The sequence below is a fragment of the Mobula hypostoma genome, chromosome 8 (assembly GCF_963921235.1).
Source record: "Mobula hypostoma chromosome 8, sMobHyp1.1, whole genome shotgun sequence".
NCBI classification, from domain to species: Eukaryota; Metazoa; Chordata; class Chondrichthyes; order Myliobatiformes; family Myliobatidae; genus Mobula; species Mobula hypostoma.
In genome coordinates this window covers 119,729,645-119,744,453 of record NC_086104.1, presented here as the reverse complement: position 1 = coordinate 119,744,453, position 14,809 = coordinate 119,729,645, and the positions used below count along the sequence as shown (strand labels likewise).

The 14,809-nt window shown below is 42.1% G+C and overlaps 1 protein-coding gene across 2 annotated transcripts in view; it reads left to right on the top strand.

Annotated features, from left to right (window-relative positions):
* Positions 1-13,465, top strand: part of LOC134350886 (myeloid cell surface antigen CD33-like) — a 59,919-nt gene extending 46,454 nt beyond the window's left edge. Inside the window, exons 5-7 of one of the 2 annotated variants that reach the window (XM_063056681.1) lie at positions 5,774-5,879; positions 8,173-8,302; positions 10,845-13,465. In XM_063056681.1, coding sequence (XP_062912751.1) covers positions 5,774-5,879; positions 8,173-8,302; positions 10,845-10,958 — 350 coding nt within the window. In that variant the 3' untranslated portion in view covers positions 10,959-13,465. Of the gene's footprint in view, positions 1-5,773; positions 5,880-8,172; positions 8,303-10,844 lie in introns of those variants that run through there. The other variant, XR_010019027.1, reaches the window with a different exon arrangement.
* Positions 13,466-14,809: the final 1,344 nt, after the last annotated feature.

The following is a 14,809-nucleotide window of genomic DNA, read 5'->3' as shown; positions in this document are numbered from 1 at the left end:
GGCTAATCCAACAGTAAATCCTAAGATCTGAGAGGAAGCTGTGATGGTGAAGGAACAATCTACAAGGTGAAGGTGGGGACTTTCAGGATAGATACACAGCAATGGAAGGGGTGAATAGTTGAGTAATGGAATGACTTGCACATTCCTCCACAGTTGAGGTAGCCAACTGGTGCCTAATGTCTCTTTCCAGACAAGGGCAGGCTTATCAAGCTCTGACTGGCATCCAACACCCTGCACACACATTCCAGATTCCCACAGTCGCAGTGGTGATAGGGTCAAAGAATATGTGAGTGTGTGGGAGTAACGGGGTGGAAGGGGATTGGGGAGAAAAAAGGGTTTCATTAAGTACATTTAATGTCAGAGAAATGTATACCATATACATCCTGAAATTCCTTGAAAAGGGAAGGAAAGAGTTGGGAGAAGAGAAGGAAAGAGTGAGATGAGAAGGAAGAGTTGAAGACGGGAAAAGTGGAAGGGAAAGGAGGGGAGAGCATAGAAAGTTTCACTGTAGTGCACTCTCAGCGCTCACCAGAGTAATGCTTCGAATTCGTACTTTGTAAAGAAACTTGTATTGAAATCAAACCCCTGATGTTTCTGGATGCCCTCAATTTACTTCAGATCCACTGTAGGAACTCAGATTCTTACTTGCCTTTAAGATGCTTCATTGAGTTGGTTGTGTAATTAATGAATAATATTTGAGTAGTATTGTAAGTATATTGTTTGATTAAGCATTCGTTGTTTTTCACGTAATGTGTTGTGGGTTTTATGTAAAAGTATGTAAATAGCTTTCCTCATTATGCCACCACATTATATGCGCATGTCTTGCTAAAGTAAAGACAAAACTATGACCTACTGTTCCAGGGTCACATCTTTCTGTCTGTCTGTATCTTGTTTTACGGTGGTTGGCATCCAGCTTAATGGTGCATTACCGCCACCCTCTGCTCCAAGGTCACATCTTTTCCTGCAATCGGTTTTATGTCTTGGAGTTACGACATAACTGTCATGACGAGCTATCTTTAAAATGAATGTAGAACAGCTACCTATCTGTTGAAGCTCAACGAGACGTTCAAGCTTTTAAGAAACACAACGAGCTGTTCGAGTTTTAAAACACACAGCAGAAGGGAGAGAGAGATAACAGAGTTGAGTTTAAAAAAGCAGAAACTGGATAAACTCACAGGATCATAAACAATGAGAACCAGGTAATATCAATCATATTTTTTTAAAAAGCAGAAATGGCTGACTACTTCAGAAAGATAGACACTTTTGATTCCATAATATAGAATGGGATTTTGTATACTGAAAGAATTGAGCAGTATTTTGAAGCAAGTGAAAGAGCCAATGAAAAGAAACACCAATTTTACTGCGTGCATTGAATTTAAAGGCATACAATTTGCTTATAAGTTTACCTGCTTTAAACAAACCAGCATGGTGAAGGTAATGCAGGAAAATCTAGAACGAAAACCACTGGTGATTGCAGAATGCTTTAGGTTTCATAGGCAGAATCAAAAGGAAGAACAGTCCATTTCAGCATGTGTGATTGAATTGAAGAGATTGGCTGAGCATTAGTTCAGTGATGGGCTTAATGATGCACCCAGGGAATATTTAGTTTGTGGAATATGACAAGGAAGCATTCAAAAACAGCTCCTAACAGAGGCACAAAGGACATTTAAAAGAGTCAACGAAATAGCCATTAGAAACAGCAGGCAGAGACGCAATAGATTTGTAGATCGGAATGAAAGCAAGCATGAACAAACTTGCAATACCAAAACAGAATCCAGCCTCTGATACAGAGCCTTCCCACTGATCCACAAATGACTGCATGGAGCCAGGGTCGGGCGAGAGTGTAGCTACAATGGTACTGCAGGAAAATAGTGTTCATTAATGACACCAATTACATTAATTGCTTCCAGTTCAGTCTGTGGCCAGGGACAAAAGGGAGTGATTGTGAGTGAGACAAGTCAGGCAATCCAGGAGGTAGTGTTGGAGGAGTCTCAGCCCTTCAGTTTGTCTAACAGGTCTGAGATTGTTGCTTCTTATGAGGATGGGTGTGGTGGCTGTAGGAAGGATGAGCAACTTGTCCATGGCACCATAGTACAGGGAGCCATTCAAGACGGGGAAGAGAAGGGAAACCTATTTGCAATTGGAGTTAGTATAGTCATAAGGATTGAGTGTCCCGAAGGCTTTATTATCTGGTGACAGAGTTCAGGACATTTCACTTAACCTGCAGAAGAATTTGAAGTGAGAGGGGAAAGGTCTGGTTGTTGTGGTCGATGTATGGGCCATATTCGATGTATGGGCCAATGACATAGGAAGAAAAAGAAAGAGGTTTTGTTGAGGGAATTTGAGCAGCTAGGGACTAAGTCAAAAAGCAGAACCAAAATAGTAATACTCTAGATTGCTGCCCGTCACAAGCAAATTGGCAAAGAGTCACATACACAAAATGCTGGAGGAACTCAGCAGGCCAGGCAGCATCGATAGAAAAGAGTAAACAGTCAATGTTTCAGGCTGAGACACTTCATCAGGACTGGAAAAGAAAGATGAGAAGTCAGAGGAAGAAGGTGGGGGAAGGGGAGGAAGAAGTAGAAGGTGGTAGCTGATCGGTGAAACCGGGAGGGGTGAAGAAAAGAGCTCAGATATTGATTGTTGAAAAAGATAAAGGGCTGGTGAAGGGGGTATCTGATAGGAAACGATAGAAAAACCATGGAAAAAAGAAAAGGGAGGTGATGGGCAGGTCAGGAGGTATGGTGAGAGAGGGAAATGGAAATGGGGAAATGTTGAAGAGGGAAGGGCAATTACCATTCATGCCGTCAATTTGGAGGATACACAAATGGAATATAAGGTGTTGTTCCTCAAATCTGAGTATAACTTCATTGTGGCTGTAGAGGAGCCCATGGACTGACAAGCTGGAATGGAAATAGGAAGTAGATTGAAATGAGTGGTCACCGGGACATCCCATTTTTTCTGGCAGATGGAGCATAGATGCTTAGTGCAGCAGTCTCCCAAGCTTCATCGGGTCTGACCAAATACAGAAGTTGACCCCAACAGACTCACAGGTGAGGAGTTGTCTCACCTGAAAAGATTGTTTGTGGCCCTGTATGGTAGTGAGGAAGGAGTTGTGGGGGGCAGGTATGACACTTGTTCCATTTGCAAGGGTAAATACCAGGAGCGAGATCAGTGGGAAGGGACAAATGGACAAGAGAGTGGCAGAGAGAGTGATCCCTGTGGAAAGTAGGAAGTTGGGAGTAGGTAATATGTGCTTGGTGGTGGCATCCTGTTGGAGATGGCAGAAGTTACGGAGAATTAGTGCTGGACTTGGAAGCAAGTGGGGTCATAGGTCAGGGCGAGGAGACCTCTCCTCGTGGGATAGCGGGAGGATGGATTGAGGGCAGCCATGTGCAGAATGGAAAACATGCAGTTGAGAGCAGCGTTGATGGTGGAGGAGGGAAAGCCACTTTATTTGAAGAAGGAAGACATCTCATTAGTTATGGAATGAAAAGCCTCATCCTGAAAGCAGATAGGGCGTAGATGGAGAAACTAAGAGAAGGGGGTGGCATTTTAACAAATGGTGACAGGGTGGGAAGAGGTATAGTCCAGGTAGCTGTGGGAATCAGTGGGTTTATAAAAGATATCAGTGGATATGCTGTCTCCAGAGATAGAGACAGGGAAATCAGGAAAGCATAGGGACGTGTCAGAAAAGGACTTGGTAAATTTGAGGGCAGGATGTAAGTTGGAAGTTTCTCACCAGAGATAAGTCAATTCTGATTGAGTGCTGTGTAATGAACCAGATTGGATTGGGGAGCACAATGTAAAGTAACCCTTAAGAAGCACTGATCATAAAATGACAGAATACACACTGTAGTTTGAGAGGGAGAAGCTAAAATCAGATATTGCCATTGAGTGATAGGAACTGCAGAGACATGATGTTGATAGGAAAGGGACCCAAGCAGGAATGATAGTACAGCAGCAATAGGAGGAGTTTCTGGAAGTAATTTGGAAGATTTAGAATTGGTACATCCGAAAGAAGCAGCAGCATTCTAAAGGGAGGATGAGACAACTGTGACTGACAAGAGAAGTCAAAGAAAACATAAAAACAAAAGAGAGGGAATACAATATTGCAAACATTAATGGGATCGAGAAGAGTTGGCAGCTTTCAAAACCAACAAAAGGCATTCTAACAACAATAAGGGCAGAAAAGATTAATTATGAAGGTAAGCTCGCTAATAATATAAAAAAGTACCATAACATCTAATCTAATTAATCTAATCTAATAATCTAATGTAACATTTTTTTCTGAGTAAAAGAGAGGCGAACAAGAACATTAGACTCCTGGAAATTGATGCTGGAGAAGTACCAATGGGGAACAAAGAAGTGGGGGGTGAGAGGAATAAGTATTTTGCATCAGTCTTCATCATGGAAGACATCAGTCCATCCTACACACTGTGATTATTTCATGTAATTAGCCACAAATCCAATTCCAGATGAAATTCATCCAGGAGTTAGACCCAATCTGAATACAGTCTTTGAACCAGTCCATAGTTTCATTCTAAAAATTACCCAGGTTAGTTCTCAGATCCTCCTAGTAAAATAGAAAAAGGTCACGGCTGTGCAAATCAATTGATGAAGAGTCTTCTTTCCTGTGTCCATCTGGCAAACCAACCCAGTTACTCCTGCATCATTAATTTTCACTCAAGGGCTTTTGAAGTTGGGAAGAACAATGAGCTCATGTGCTGCTGGAGCGGTCATTCCTCCTCCATGAGCAATGCTATGTCAAACCGTAGGGAAGACAAGCAGTGCTAGTAGTGTCCTTAGGTTTGTTGTGAAAAAGTCTTTCCCCTGGTGTTTAATTGAATCACTTTCCATATTATTAATCAGAAGTTATTTTAAGAAAATTAATCATTGTCAATTTTTTGTCCACTTTGCTCAATGAGGAGTTAGATTCACATATTCCTGAAGGGCCACATGGTACTGTGGTGTTCAGTATAATGTTCTACAGTGCCAGCGACTGGGGTTCAGATCCTGCTCCTTTCTGTCAGGAGTTTGTATGCTCTCCCCATGACTGCGTGGGTTTCCTCCGGGTGCTCCGGATTCCTCCCAGATTCTAAGGACGTACGGGTTAGGGTTAGTAAGTTGTGGCCATACAATGTTGGTGACACTTGCAGGCTGCCCCCAGCACATCCTCGATAGTGCTGGTCTTCAATGCAAATGATACATTTCATTGTATGGTTCAATATACCTGAGACAAATGGTAGTCATAATCATAGTCATACTTTATTGATCCCGGGGGAAATTGGTTTTCGGCACAGTTGCACCATAAATAATAAATAGTAATAGAACCATAAATAGTTAAATAATAATATGTAAATTATGCCAGTAAATTATGAAATAAGTCCAGGACCAGCCTATTGGCTCAGGGTGTCTGACCCTCCAAGGGAGGAGTTGTAAAGTTTGATGGCCACAGGCAAGACTGACTTCCTATGACGCTCGGTGCTGCATTTCGGTGGAATGAGTCTCTGGCTGAATGTACTCCTGTGCCCACCCAGTACATTATGGGAGACATTGACCAAGATGGCATGCAACTTAGACAGCATCCTCTTTTCAGACACCACCGTGAGAGAGTCCAGTTTCATCCCCACAACATCACTGGCCTTACGAATAAAGCAAATCTTTAAATTTTGAAGGCAGTTGCAAAGAGAGGAGGGCCTTTTTCAGGGTGAACATCAACTTTGCAGAAGACCATCTCTAATGACCATCTCTTTGATCTCTGTCCCTACAGTGGTGGGACCAGTCATCCCATTGGCAGTTACAGCAGCAATTGTGTTCCTGATCATCACATCAGCTGTGATTTTCTTCATTTGCAAAACACGACAGAGAACAAACAGGTAAGTGGCTGAACAATGACCATGTCCAGAATGTATTCTTCCATCTATGCAACCCTCTTTTCCTCTCCAACTCCATCCTTCCAATTGACATAGGATTTTCAATGCTCCATCATTACCTTCCAAAGCCTAGACTAGGACTCCAGAATTCCCCAACAATCTTCAACGTCTCCTTTGCTAAAATACATTTAATTCATGCTTCTCAGGTTCTTTTGCACGGTGATTACATTAAGGGATCAACAGCCAGAGTTCTGTATCATTGATTCTCAGACAAAAGATCAAATCCCACCTCTGTTCCTGGGGAATTAAATTTAAAAAACAAAATCTGTCTGGAATTGATGAACAAAATAGACTCAGTAAGAGGGGAACATCATAAAACCCTGTCAGAGTAACTAAAGCTCTTCATGGAAGATAATCTGCCATCTGTGACTGTGGATAACTCGAGACCCATGGTGTGGGTGACTCTGAACTGCCTCCTCAGCTCAGGGATAGCTGGGCATGGGCAATGAACATTCTGCTGCCAATAATGGTCACTTCCCTTGAGTGAATAAATAAAAATGTCTGTCCTCAACAGCTCCTCATGTGACTCTCAGATAAATTCCCCAACAACTCCTCATGTCACTCACAGATACATTCCTCAACTGCTCAACAACTCCTTATGTAACTCACAGATAAATTCCTGTTTCATTTCCATTCCTATGAAGCTCCTGGGATATTTCAGTAAATGTAAGAAGCAGAGAAAGATGTCCAGGTTTTTAACTCTCTCTGTTTCATTAAAGTCAGATGCAACAATGTTCCCCCAACATGACTGTGTGACTCTGAGGATGATAATGTTGTCTTCAACCTTATTCAAGATTGATTATTCAAGAAAGGCAGTAGAGATAGTCCAGGAAGTTATACACCAGTGAGTCTTACTTCAGTGGTTCGTAAGTTGATAGAAAAGATCTTGAAAGGTAGGAATTATGAACATTTGGAGAGGCATAATATGATTAGGAATAGTCAGCATGGCTTTGTCAAAAGCAGATCGTGCCTTACGAGGCTGATTGAATTTTTTGAGGATGTGACTAAACATGTTGATGAAGGTAGAGAAGTAGATGTGGTGTATATGGATTTCAGCAAGGCATTTGATAGGGTACCCCATGCAAGACTTATTGAGAAAGTAAGGAGACATGGGATCCATGGGGACATTGCCTTGTGGATCCAAAATTGGCTTGCCCACAGAAGGCAAAGTGAGGTTATAGACGTGTCATATTCTGCACGAAGGTCAGTGACCAGTGGTGTGCCTTAGGGATCTGTCCTGGGACCCCTTCTCCTCGTGATTTTTACAAATGAGCTTGATGAGGAAGTGGATGGATAAATTAATAAACTTGCTGATGACACAATAGTTGGAGGGTATTGTGGATAGTGTGGAGGCCTGTCAGAGGTTACAGCGGGACATCGATTGGATGCAAAACTGGGCTGAGAAGTGGCAGATGGAGTTCAAACCCAATAAGTGTGAGGTGGTTCATTTTGGTAGGTAAAATATGATGGCAGAATATAGTATTAATGGTAAGACTCTTGGCAGTGTGAAGGATCAGAGGGATCTTGAGGCCCGAGTCCATAGGACACTCAAAGCTGCTGTGCAGGTTGACTCTGTGGTTAAGAAGGCATATGGTGCATTGGCCTTCATCAACCGTGGGAAAGAGCCAAGAGGTAATGTTACAGCTATATAGGACCCTGGTCAGACCCCACTTGGAGCACTGTGCTTAGTTTTATTCATCTCACTATAGATATAGGAAAGATGTGGAAACTATAGAAAGGGTGCAGAGGACATTTACAAGGATGTTGCCTGGAGTGGGGAGAATGCCTTATGAGAATAGGTTGAGTGAACTCAGCCTTTTTTCCTCGGAGCAACGGAGGATGAGAGGTGACCTGACAGAAGTGTACAAGATGATGAGAGGCAATGGTTGTGTGGATAGTCAGAGGCATTTCCCCAGTGCTGAAATGGTTAACATGAGAGGGCACAGTTTTAAGGAGCTTGGGAGTAGGTACAGAGGAGATTACAGGGGTAAGTTTTTTTTTACACAGAGAGTGGTGAGTGCATGAAGTAGGCTGCCAGCAGCAGTGGTGGAGGTGGATACGATAGGGTCTTTCAAGAGAATCCTGGATAGGTACATGGTGCTTTGAAAAATAGAGGGCTATAGCTAAACCTAGTTAATTTCTAAAGTAAGTATATGTTTGGCACAGCATTGTGGGCTGAAGGGCTTGTATTGTGCTGCCGGTTTTTATGTTTCTATGCTTCTATCATTGTTCTTAGGCCCCCAGAAGGTGCATTAAGACAGACGTCAGTGAAGGGATCTGGGAAGGTGCCTATAACAAAGAATCAGAAGGAAAAGGAGCACTGTAGAAGGTACCATGCACGGTCTGGAAAACAGGTTACAAATGCAGTGAGTATAACAATTATTCTATTTTCACTAGACACACAAACACAAGACATTACCTCTAAAGGTAGGCAAACAAAGGTGCAGTTCCAGCCCTTTCTCCAGTTACAATTACAATCAAACCCAATGCAACTTGAGATCTACAATCCTCCTCGCAGTATGGTACTCCCTCTGCAAAAGTTTGGGCACCCCTGGTCAGAATTTCTGTTACAGTAAATAGCTAAGCGAGTGAAAGATGACCTGATTCCCAAAAGGCATAAAGTTAAAGATGACACATTTCTTTAATATTTCAAGCAAGATTACTTTTTTATTTCCATCTTTTACAGTTTCAAAATAACAAAAAAGGAAAAGGGCCCGAAACAAAAGTTTGCACATCCTGCATGGTCAGTACTTAGTAACACCCCCTTTGGCAAGTATCACAGCTTGTAAAGGCTTTCTGTAGCCAGCTAAGAGTCTTTCGATTCTTGTTTGGGGAATTTTCGCCCATTCTTCCTTGCAAAAGGCTTCTAGTTCTGTGAGATTCTTGGGCCGTCTTGCATGCACTGCTCTTTTGAGCCTATCCATCCGATGATGTTTAGGTCGGGGGACTGTGAGGGCCACGGCAAGACGTTCAGCTTGTGCCTCTTGAGGTAGTCCATTGTGGATTTTGAGGTGTGTTTAGGATCATTATCCTGCTGTAGAAGCCATCCTCTTTTCACCTTCAGCTCTTTTACAGACGGTCTGATGTTTGCTTCCAGAATTTGCTGGTATTTAATTGAATTCATTCTTCCCTCTACCAGTGAAATGTTCCCCGTGCCACCAGCTGCAACACAAGCCCAAAGCATGATCGATCCACCCCTGTGCTTAACAGTTGGAGAGGTGTTCTTTTTATGAAATTCTGCACCCTTTTTTCTCCAAACATACCTTTGCTCATTGCGGCCAAAAAGTTCTATTTTAACTTCAGCAGTCCACAGGACTTGTTTCCAAAATGCATCAGGCTTGTTTAGATGTTCCTTAGCAAACTTCTGATGCTGAATTTTGTGGTGAAGATGCAGGAAAGGTTTACTTCTGATGACTCTTCCTTGGAGGTCATACTTGTGCAGGTGCCACTGCACAGTAGAACAGTGCACCACCATTCCACAGTCCGCTAAATCTTCCTGAAGGTCTTTTGCAGTCAAACGGGGGTTTTGATTTGCCTTTCTAGCAATCCTACGAGCAGTCCTCTCGGAAAGTTTTCTTGGTCTTCCAGAACTCAACTTGACCTCCGCCACTCCTGCTAATTGCCATTTCTTAATTACATTACGAACTGAGGAAACAGCTACCTGAAAATGCTTTGCTATCTTCTTTTAGCCTTCTCCTGCTTTGTGGGCATCATTTATTTTAATTTTCAGAGTGCTAGGCAGCTGCCTAGAGGAGCCCATGGCTGCTGATTGTTAGGACAAGTTTTGAGGAGTCAGGGTATTTATAAAGCTTTGAAATTTGCATCACCTGGCCTTCCCTAGCGATGATGGTGAACAAGCCATAATTAAGGTCTGAGACCTTGGTAAAAGTTATCTGAGAGCTCAAATCTCTTGGGGTGCCCAAACTTTTGCGTTGTGCTCCTTTCCTTTTTTTTCACTCTAAAATTGTACAAAACAAAAATAATCCACTGATCTTGCTTAAAATGTTGAAAAGAATGTTTCATCTTTAACTTTATGACTTTTGGACTTTATGACTTCTACTCACTAAACTATTTACAGTAACAGAAATTTTGACCGGGGTGCCCAAACATTTGTATGCCTCTGTACCACACAACAGCAGTCCCTCACTACTTCTCTGGGAGTACTGGCCTCGGTTTTTGCATTTAAGACATGGCAGGTGAGTCTGAACTCACAGCCCTCTGTCCGAGACTCAGGAATGTGCTATCCACTGGGTCCTGCTGACACACTATTATTGAAGTCAAATTAAATCCGACCAGGACTGGATGGTTTGAGTTGCAAGAAGAGTCTGGATCAGTTGGGCCTTTTTTTCCTTTAGGTGTCGGAGTCAAAGACAAAGAATTACATGACATATGTTGCTGATATTAAGCGTGATTCTGATTCTAAGTGGTGACTTTATAGAGGTTACATAGAACCAGGAGGGGCATGAATGTGAATGGTCATAGTCTTTTTTCACAGGGTATGGGAGTCTAACACCAAAGGTCACATATGAGAGGGAAGAGATTAAAAGGTGATGTGAGGGGTAAGATCTTCACTCAGAGGGTGGTGGGCATGTGAATGAGCTGCTAGAGGAAGTGGCTAAGGGGGTACAGTTGCAATGTTTAAAAAACACTGGACAGGTTTGTGGATAGGAAAGGCTTAAAGGAACATGAGCCAAATGCAGAGAAATGAGACAAGCCCAGGTCAGCACATTGATCAACAAGATTAGTTGGTTCACAGAAACTCTTTCTGTGCTGCATAACTCAATGACTCCAATAAATGACAGATACAACTCCAATAATTAATAATGAGAGGAATATTCTATTGGGACTCAAACAAAACAAATCCTGACCCTGCTCATGTCACCTGATTCATTTCCATTCCTGTTACAGAGGAAAGCACAGAAGAATCTGGAAACTGCACTGGACCACCAGAGGATCGAATATCAGACAGAAAATATTTATGAAAACTGCCTGTTTGATGAATCCATATATGCCAATATATAATCAGATCAGGAACAGAAAACAGACATGCAGGGAAGGAGTGTCTGAAATTCCACTCGTGAACAATTCATTCTCCAGTACAGTTTCTATTGCAAGACAGAATCTGAGGCCATTCCCATATGATCATATTATGAAGTGAAGATGCAGCCAAATTGATTCTTCACTGCCTTTACTTCTGTGCATCCTGCTTCAGCACAATCCCTCGCTGTTGGAAATAAGCTCCACACCTCTCAATCATCAATATCAGGTGACTAGATTGGCCAGAGCAGGTGCGTCAGTGAACAGGGCCCACTGGAACTAGGGGAGAAGAAGTTGCGTGACACTGATGGATGGGAGAGATGTGCGGCCTCCTCGCCACCACTGTACCTTTGCGATTGTGCGAGAACTTGGCTCTTTCCACCCTGTTAGCCCGATCGGTCCATTACCCGCCATCGCTCCTCACAGCCGCCCACCTGGTGACCTCCACGGCGCGTGCCTGACCATTCACGAAACTACTTCTTCATCTTTCAAATATGCTTCTGCTACTATATGCATCCTCACTTCATAACATCTTTTGGGAATAGCCTCAGATTTGTTCAACCATCTGCTTGTGTTGGCCTGATCTTCCACTCCCTCTTGTCGCTGCTGCCAGTGGAAAGTGCGGGAGTCTTTGGTTCCACGTTAAAAGTTTTAATCGGTAAGGTTTGTTCAATGAGCCTTGTGGCTTTGGACTCATTTTGGGGGGCATTGAGGTTCATGTTGCACGTGTGTCTGGATTCTGAATACACTTTTTTTTTTGCTATTTCGAGTGGTTTCATCATACTGTAGAAACCCACCAAATATTAGAAGGCTGTGATGGGGTGAACATGGGGAGGACTCTTCAAAAAGTTAGAAAATCTAGGACCAGATGCCCCAGCATCAGAATATATGTTTTTAGAACAGAGATGAGGAGGAATTTCTTTAGCAGTAGAGTGGTGAATCTGTGGAATTTGTTGCCAGAGATGCAGAGGCCAAGTAATTGGGTAAATTTAAAGTGGAGATTGGTAGGTTGACAGGCTTTTGGTTAGTAAGAATGTCATAGTAAGGAGAAGGTAAGACAATGGAGTTGAGATATGTCAGTCAAAATTGAATGGTGAAGCTGAATGGCCTGATATGTGATGGATATTCACTGTCCATGGTCCAGGGGGCCATTTTGCCAAACTCAGCAGCTGACTCTTCCGGGAATCAAAGAGTTGGTTGTGAGTAAGTTAAGCTTTGAAGCAATATTCTTTCTTCAACTTCTTGCTGTGATCAAGAACAAATCTTCAATTCTTAATATAGATTACAAGCAATAATCAATCTGAAGTTAAAAGAACAGCTTTGCAAACAAACGGCACTGTCAATAAAACACAACACTGCTGGCCCACAACACAGGGCTGGCTGCTCAAAAGATACAGTGTATGACAATTGGGCCGGCATTGATCAAGCTAACATTGAGTTATTTAGTTCACAGTACCCTGTAGACCAGACTGATACTATCACTTAGCACATCATATAGCTGATCTATTGATAGTTGAGAGATTTGTGTACTCAGAGTGTCAGTCCTCATTGCATTAATTATAAGTGTTTGGAATCTCTGTTACCATAACCTTTTAGACTTTCTATGTGAAGTTATCTAGTGGCAGAAAAACTGTATAAATATTGGCAGTCAGGTTTGTTAGTAATGGTCAAAGAACATCAAGAAGAATGACAGAAAAAGAAGAATCCATTCCTCTGCCTTTGATTTCTGCATATGATAACTTGTTTGTATGTCTTTTAGCTTATAAGAATGGTACCTGTGCTTTGGAAATCATTTGTGTTTTGGAAATCTTTTATAAGATACAAATCCTTTGTGAGTTTTAAATGTATTTTAAGAATTTTACCTAAATTTGGACATGGATCACTAGAAGTAAATTGTCTAGCTGGAAATAATATCCTCTTTAGTGTGTGGAGGGGCACTGCTCAAATAGTGGACATTGGCAGCTAAACTTGGCATGGAAGATAAACAAGAAGAGCAGGTGTCTATAGTATAAACTCCCTTCATTGAGGGTACCCATAGCTGTCTATATCAGATTGGGCTTAAGAGTCTCATTTGAGTTCAGAACTTCATGGACAGCAATCCTGATTCCATTACCGTTCTGCTCCATTTCCAAATAAGAAGTTGTCCATTTGGTTATGTAGAATGGCCGCCTTTGTATAAAGAAAAGCCTGTGATCTTAAGTAGCCTGAGCCCTATGTTTGGCTAAAGTGACTAAACTGGCTTGACTTGGTCTAATTTAGATACCTGAGACAAAAATACACTGCTTGTAGTTTTGGGCCAGATCCAATGAGGAGACTGACATGGGTCAGTCAGATGATCCGGAGATGATGAAATTAAAACATAACAAATTGATCTGGTGAGAATAAGAATGGAGAATTTCCAGAGCATCAATAGCCACAACTCTGGATATCTGGATGAGTTCACATTGGAAACATGGAGATTAAATTGGGATCCAGAGGGCAGCATAGACTGTTTTCATGGACATTACAATTTATATTCTTTAACTGTTGGGGGGGGGGTCTAATAAATGTTGTGCACACGGGTTTATTTTTGTATTAGACATCTGCTGCTTGTTAATGGAACCAATAAAGATATTTGTCAGCATATACTGTGTAAATTCTTCCTGTGCCCAACTCATCATCATTGAATACCTGTAATAATCTACACAACACCTCCTCAGATGAACTCATGGAGTGGTTGAGAACGGACCTTATTGTTGGGTTTGGAGGAGCATATCAGCTGGACCAGACAAAGAGGGAAGATTTTCTTCCACAAAGGATAATATGTAGAATTTTACGGTATGTCAAGTGTTTCACAGACATATTGCACAGTGTAGCTGTTATTACCTCAATTTAAACCCAGCTGCTGATTTGGGATTCAAATCTGTGATTGATTTATTTTCTTTCTTTCTTTCTTTGTATCTTTGACATAGTAGGCCCTTCTGATCCATCAAGCTGCACTGCCCAGTAATCCCTCAGCTTATCATTAGCCAAATCATGGGACAATTTACATTGACCAATTAACTTACCAACCAGTATATCTTTGGGCTATGAGTGGAAACTGGAGCATCTGGAGATAACCCATGTAGTCATGGGCAAAATGTACAAACTCCTTACAGGGATCAGTGGGAATTGAACCCACATCATCGGTACTGCAAAGTGTTGAGCTCCCTAGTGACTTAATCAAGACAGGACTATGACCCAGAAATGTCCCCCAAATCCCTGTGAAGAGCAGAGATGAATGGGAGCTTTTGATATTTAAGTGATTTGTTGGATTTTAAAGCAGATGGAATCAAAACTTCTCAATTACACACTAACTCATTCATTCTGTAGTAATGACTCTGAGAGTCTGGTTGGCCATCAGCACACACTCAGTGGTGCGCCTGCTCGTTAATGCAGCCAATCATGTGGTAGTAACTTAATGCAAAAAAGCATGAAGACATGGTCAAGAGGCTTGATTGTTCTTTGGACCAAACTTCAGAATGCAGAAGAAATGTGGTCGAAGTGCCTCTGACTGTGGAATGATTGTTTATGCCAGACAGGGTGGTCCAGGTATCTCAGAAACTGCTGGTCACCAGGGATTTTCATGCACAATAGTCTGTAGCATTTATAGAAAATGCTGAAAAAAGCAGAGGCAGTTCTATAGGCAAATATGCCTTGTGAATGAGAGAAGTCTGAGGAGCAACACACACAAAATGCTGGTGGAATGCAACAGGCCAGGCAGCATCTATAGGAAAAAGCACAATCGACATTTTGGGCTGAGACACCATAAGGACTAACTGAAAGAAGTGACAGTAAGAGATTTGAAAGTGGGAGAA